Here is a 6,685-nt window from a genome sequence, read left to right on the forward strand (position 1 = left end):
ACGTGGAGCTGCGGTTGAGCAAGAAATAAGGGGGGAGATGTTACAGCCCAACAAGAAGGTTGCCACATGAATGTGGATAAGAGAAGATCTATGTTCCTCTCTGGAATCCCATAACTGCTGACGCATTTTTGCAATAAATGGTCAGAAAGTAACACACAGAACACAAGGCCAAAGGCTGATGTTCAAATCTTATGCTTCACTGTCCAGTATACCTCCAGCATTGGTCTTACCTATCTCCTCTGCTATGACCCAATTGACTGTTTCAACCAGAGAGTTGAAATGAGATGTGTCTCTTGGTCCTGCTTCCAAATGGCAGCTATTCCAAGCTCTATGCCTGAATCCCTCAAGCTAACAAGTGGTTAGAAATTACTGAAGGAACCAAAAACATGATGGAAACATGTGCTATTTTTGAATCACAGGGCCTATTACTTCTTTGCTCCAAGGGCAAGTAAGTGTGCTGAAACACCATCTACTGGATCATATTCCCTGGAAACTTCTATATGGAGACATATCCAGTCTGAGCTCAAAGTGGGCGTAGAAATAAGATGAAGTTGAATAACTGAATACCTGTCAGAAGAGTTGTACTTTTGGGCACACCCTGGAACAGCATGATCGGTACCTACACTGAAAGCTGCTTCAAAGCTGTCCTCTGGGTGATCCTGAACTTGCTTTGACATTCTTGGCAGAGTTAGCATTGCACATCTATGAGCTCACCGTATCTCAAGTCTCTGAAGAAACACATGGCAGCATTCAATATCCATGGAGTTGCTAGGCACTGAAGGCGTTCAACCAAGGTACATCACATAGCTGAAATTCACAGGATCACTCCGATAGAAGTTGGTTACAAGCTGCATATAACTTCAGTCCTGCAGCAGTTAACCTGGATGCCACTCCACAGAATGACCTAACCTCCTCTGAGTCTTGGCTTCCTTAAGGATTACCAAGGGGTAAGGCCAGTCATTGTCATTTTATGTCAGCAAGGTTCCATTTCTTAGTAAAAAATACTATCCTGTAGAAAGATCCAGGGTCTCAAGCCCTCTACAGAAGTGCCATAGGAGACTGGAAGTTTACATACACCTCCAGGAGGAGACCTGCAACAAATGTATGTGGCACTTTCCAAAGTTTATGCAAAGCAACAAAGGTGTTAGACCAAACTTCATTAAACACTTAACATGAAAGAACTTCATGATATAATTAGCACTTTTCTTTGCAAAGGAGTCTCAAAAACACCATAGATCAGAGATGCAGGGGATCCAACATGTGTGGGATCACCTGCATGCAGACATCAGACATCATCTGCTGGGTGCTGTCAGTCTCTCACTTTCCTGTGCAATAAACACTGGGGGAAAGGGGGGGGGGCGGAATTTTCTTTCTTTTTCCCTTTACCTCTGCTGCACAAGAGCAAACTGCAGAAAAAAAAATTGAGAACACTGTTGCAGAGATCAAAAGCCTTTTTCTACTGGCTCTGACCTAGTTCTTTCATTCTTACTAGAAGGAGAAAAAAACACTTAAAGGAACATTGTCAAAACTGTTGAGTCTAAAAATAGACTTACCTTGGCAGTACTCCCATCTCAATGGGCTCATATTAAGGAGTGCAAACTCACTTTCCTGATACACACACACCAATCCTTTCATCAGTCTGGAAGCATTGCCTCTTTACAGCCCAAAGGACCTCCCAGTCCACATAAACTCTTTTGGGACACTGAAGTATGTATTATATACAACTGGCAAAGAGAACTGTAATATTCTCCAAATTCCCACTTCATATTTGCAAGTCTACCACTCTCAGCTATCCCAATAAAAAAGTTTGGGTATTTTCCTGAAGTAAACTGATGGACATTTGTTGCCATAGCTCAATTCCGCCACATTATGCTAAGATAGCTCTAAAATAATTAGATTTGGGGAAGATTTCAGCAGCTTGTTAGATAAAACAAACAAATTTTTCAAAATTTTCCAAAAAGTATAAGCTACAAAATATTTTCACCTTAGCCACACAGAGCATTTTTGAAGGGCAAAACAAAACAAAGACTCCAGGTTTACGGCTGAAGCTGAGAAACAGGCAGTTTCCACAGAACAATAGCTTGTGGGGCAGTGGATGTTGGCTCCAGTCAGGAACTCCATGCCACAGAATCCATGCCTCCCTTAGCCCCCAGGGACCTTTCCACTCCCCACCAGTTGCACCCCAGAGCCAGACACTTGCAACTCTGCACAAGAAGCCAGTTGACCCAACCATTCAAAGGCCTTGCATCACTCTATAAAAGAAAGCCCAAGAAGCTCATCCTAGCCAAGCTCTCAGCTAACTACTTTAGAGACTGGAGGGCCAGACAACCTCAGTTTAAACCTTATTTCCAGGCTTCCAAAACTGTTGTACAGCTGGTTATGCTCTCAAGATCCCAAGCTGCAAGCCAAGAAAGCATGTATCCAAAGAAAACAAACAAAACAAACAAACAGAAAACAAAAAAATCCCAACTATCTATTCTTCTTGAGTCCAGGACATTTTCCTACAAAACTATCTATTTGGAAGATTTGATGGCAACTATGCTTCAGACTAAAGCAGGGTCTGTACACTGTGATGATTGGAGTCATGAGGAACAAGTAACCTCTCAGCTTTCCAAACAGGAGCTGAAATGCCACATCTTCCTTGCCAAAAGTCACAGTTTGGGAACAGAGCACAGCTCACACCCAGGGCTCCAATATGGCAGAAGATGCATTAAGAGAAAAGCAAGTTTTTAAGCACAGTCACACAAAGAAACGCCATTCCAGCAGAAAATTATGGACAAAAGGCTTCAAATGTGAATGTACTACAAACACACAAAGTAGTATGGCCACATAGCTGCTTGTGCTGAAATAGCCATATTACTGTGTTAGTGTGAGGGCAACAGAATTATGCCAAGGCAAGAAAGTTGAGGGAGGAAAAAAGCAAAATGGGAGGAATGCAGAACACACAGACAAGAATGCCTGTTCTGACACACCACAGCAGGATGCATCTTGGGGAAAGGAAATAGGAAGAAGGAGTTAAAGAAAAATATTCCATCTCAGGAGAAGAGAAAGGCACTGCTTCCCAAAGCTTTAGCAGAGCTTTCCTTCATTAATATTTACAAAGCTTTTAGAGATTCTCAGATGGAGGGCACTGCAGATATGACAGGAATTATTACAGACCTGAAAAGATCTAGCAAACAGACTGAGAAGGACTTCAAGTAAATAAAGGAAGATGACATTAGTGAGCACACTGAAACAGGGGTTGCTGCTGGCATATGAACCATCTGGTGCATGGCAGTCCATTTCATTTACTTACTTACCCACTACTAGGCACGCATGCCCAGTTCATGTCATTATGCTTTTGTTACTGAAGAAGTAATGCTTTTATTCAGGACCACTACCTTCCTTCTCTGTATCACTTCAGTCTTCAAAAATGCCATTCGGTAAAGCAGCCTGTGCCTAAGAAATATTTGCCTCATGGAAAAGCTTAGACATAGGATGAACAACTTCAGATGTTGATGACACCTTTTGAGAAATAGTGGTCTCGTTTACCTTTATTTGAATTTGCATAGGAACCTGTTTTTTCGGGGATGTTAAGCTCCCCATTACCTCCAGGACGTCTAATTTTTGGCTGGACTATCATTTGTGCTGTTCACTTGGGTACTCAGCAAAAGATAGCTTCAGCATGATTTTCAGGAATAAAGCAAGTGTCTCTGATAGAACTGTAGATTTCAGCTTAAGTGAGAAACAAAACTCACGGTAGTCACAAGATGAGCACACAAAAATACTGACATACACTAAATTAAGCACAGGAGAAGGGGTCAGACAGCTGGTTTACACAGGATTCCTAAATTTTCCCAAGGGCACCAAATAAAGCAAGATGAGGCACAAATCCCAGGACAGTCACTGCCTCAGTCTAAAGCACTAGAAAACCGAGGGAATTTTGGAAGCAGACAGCAGGAAAGCAGATTTGCCTTTTGTCAGACACCTCTCTCCTCCAACTTCCCGAAAGACCCAATAGAAAGGGATCACACAGCCAATGTTAGACGGCTAAAGGGTCTAAAGTATTTACTGGAAGACCCAAAGCGTCCACCTGTCCAGGTCTTGGTTGCTGTCATCTCCGTTGCCGGAGTACATCCCCAGGAGCCGGGCACCTTATGAACACCTCGCAGCGACCGGCTGCCCAGGAGCTGAGCATCTCGGCCCTTTGCCTTCTCCATCCCTCCGCGAGAAGGAGGGGCCGAGCACAGCTCTGCACCCCTGCGGGGGACGCTGGAGCTTCGTGGGCATCGCGGCCTCGGGGCGCTTCAGGGATCGGGGCAGCAGCGAGGGACGGCGGCGTCCCGGCGCCCGCGGGATTCGGACGGGCGGCGGGGCGGGGGAACGCCCGGGGCTGAGCGCGGGCGCCGGGGCCGCTCCGGAGGGAGGCGGCGCAGGTCGGTCGCCCTCGCCGGGAGAGGCGGCACCTCCGGGCCCGCCGGGAAGTTACCGACCGAAGCCTCGGGGCAGCCCCTACCGCCCGCCTCGCCGCGGGCGGGGGCGGCAGCCGCGGCCCGGCTCCGCGGCACCCGGTCCGAGGCAGCCGCGGGCGGCCGGGCAGAGGAGCGCGGGGGCCGGGGCCGCCCCACGCGAGGCCGGGGCAGCGGGCGGCACGGCGGCCCCGCCGGCGGAGCCGGCTGTCCCGCCGGGCCGGGTCGGGCCGGGGCGGCCCCGCCACCGCGCAGGTGAGCGCCCGGGGGAGGAGACAGGGGAGGGACCCCGGGGGCGGCGGGCAGGGGACGCGAAGCCCTTACCTTCCACCGCCATCCTCCCGGCCTCGCATAGTGCGCCGGCCGCCGACCCGGCCCCGGCGGCGCTGCCCCGGCCGCCCCCCCGCCCGCGCGGGCTCCGCTCATCTGCAGCGGCGGCGATCAACCTGCAGCGCTCGCTGACAGCGGGCGGGGCCGCAACGCGGATCCCTGGGAAACGTAGTCCCGGGAAACGGGCGCCCGGCCGGGCACCGGCGTTCCGCGCCGCCGGCGGGGCCCCGGGGCGCCTCCGCGTGTGGCCGCCGGGCGGGGAGAGCGCGGGGGCGGCAGTGGGCTGCGGGGGGCGGCGGGGCTGGAGCCACACGGGGCGTGTGTGCCACAGGGACTGCGCCGGCAGCCTGCCCCGGGAAGCTTTATTTCACGCCTTGGGCTGTTTCTCTCTAGGATTTCAGGCATCTCGGACATGTAGGCTGACGGCTCCAGGATAAGCCCGTCCCGTCCCAGTGCCAGTCCCACCGCGCTCCCTGGACGGCCGGAAGAGTTTGTCCGCAGGGAAAGAGGAAGGCGCGCACGGGAACTACCTCAACACCTCACCCCCGAGTGAGGCCCTCAGTCCTGTCCAGCTGATCCACTCTGACAGGTCCTAAAGCAAATCCAAAAAACGATGGAGTTCAGGAACACAGTAGCGGAGCCATTGCTTCAGGTCCCCAGAAATCTTACACTAAACAGTCTGGCACCCTCGAGATCTGTCCTGGGAAACAGCTGTGGGCTTGTGCACTTTTCAGTTTTAGTTTGGGACACCAGAAAGGTTTTGAAGATTTTTTTTTTTTCAGAAGTAGACATTGTTTCATTTTAAGTGTATCAGTAAATATTAACCACCCAGAAAGAGTCTACGAGAGTCTACTCACCAAAGTTAAGTCATTATTAAAATCAAGAGGATAACAGCAAAGAGACTGAGAATACAAGGGCTAACTCAGGGCATGAAAACAGTGCAACATGTTCTGTTTGTTAGCAGCGGCTGTTGTGGCTAAGAAGTGCTATTTGTAACAGGGTTTTTTTGCAATACAAACCTCAAATTAGACTGCAAGATATACAATATGCAAGTCAATACAGAGTTCACAAACCCCAGGAATTTTTGACATCCTTGAAATATCTAAATTAATTAAAAATTGGGTCTTCATTATGTATTTTATGAAGGAAGCTCAGAGCCTGTAAAAAATGTCTTGAAGCCCAACTCTTTCCTTAGGCCTTCTAATAGCCAACTTTGCCCTGAAAACCTAATTCGATGTTTGCTCTCATAAGCACTTGAACTATTAGCCTTTGTGTTGTACATGAGTCCAGATACAGGTTTCCTGGAGCATCAGCCTTGTCATTCATGAGTTTCCAAAGTGGTAGGCATACTCACGGTGCATTATAAGTAAAAAAATTGAGAGGCTATGCTAGTCCTCCAAAGTGCAATACAGTCACCCACTTGATCCCATATGCTGGCAGAATGGACTGATGTTCACATGCTTTCTATCGAGAAAATAGGATGTTCGTAGATATCACAGTTTTCAAATGTATTTAGTACACATATACAGCCTTCAATACATAATAAGCTTCTGTGATTTTGATGACATTTTGTATTAAGCTTATGTATTCAGATATTAATAATTTTTTTTTTGCCTGTGACAATATTTGGAGATATGTTGGAGTAATTACCTGGCTAATGTATATGTGAAGCAGTGCTTTCTTGTTTGGAATGAGTTGGGAGCCATAGAGGAAATTAATCGAGGCTCAGAGTTGAAATGGCATGGATATGGAGAGCTGGAGTCCTATCCCCCTTAGTATGCTGAATTTATGACTGGTAACTACATTTCAGCTCTGGACCCTGAGGACATCCCTGGTGAGTACAATTTTACTAAGCCCTTTAAACAGCCCTGTAGTTTTTAATTACAACTTCATGCCTGCTGAAGAAC

At 48.2% G+C, this 6,685-nt stretch overlaps 1 protein-coding gene across 4 annotated transcripts in view; it reads right to left on the reverse strand.

Moving 5' to 3' along the window:
• Positions 1–4,889, reverse strand: part of SAMD12 (sterile alpha motif domain containing 12) — a 170,597-nt gene extending 165,708 nt beyond the window's left edge. For all 4 annotated transcript variants that reach the window (XM_066335143.1, XM_066335159.1, XM_066335133.1 and 1 more), the window contains exon 1: positions 4,773–4,889. In XM_066335143.1, the coding sequence (XP_066191240.1) occupies positions 4,773–4,785 (13 nt within the window). In that variant the 5' untranslated portion in view covers positions 4,786–4,889. The remainder of the gene's footprint in view (positions 1–4,772) is intronic.
• Positions 4,890–6,685: the final 1,796 nt, after the last annotated feature.

Source organism: Sylvia atricapilla, chromosome 1 (assembly GCF_009819655.1).
Source record: "Sylvia atricapilla isolate bSylAtr1 chromosome 1, bSylAtr1.pri, whole genome shotgun sequence".
In the NCBI taxonomy this organism is placed as follows: domain Eukaryota; kingdom Metazoa; phylum Chordata; class Aves; order Passeriformes; family Sylviidae; genus Sylvia; species Sylvia atricapilla.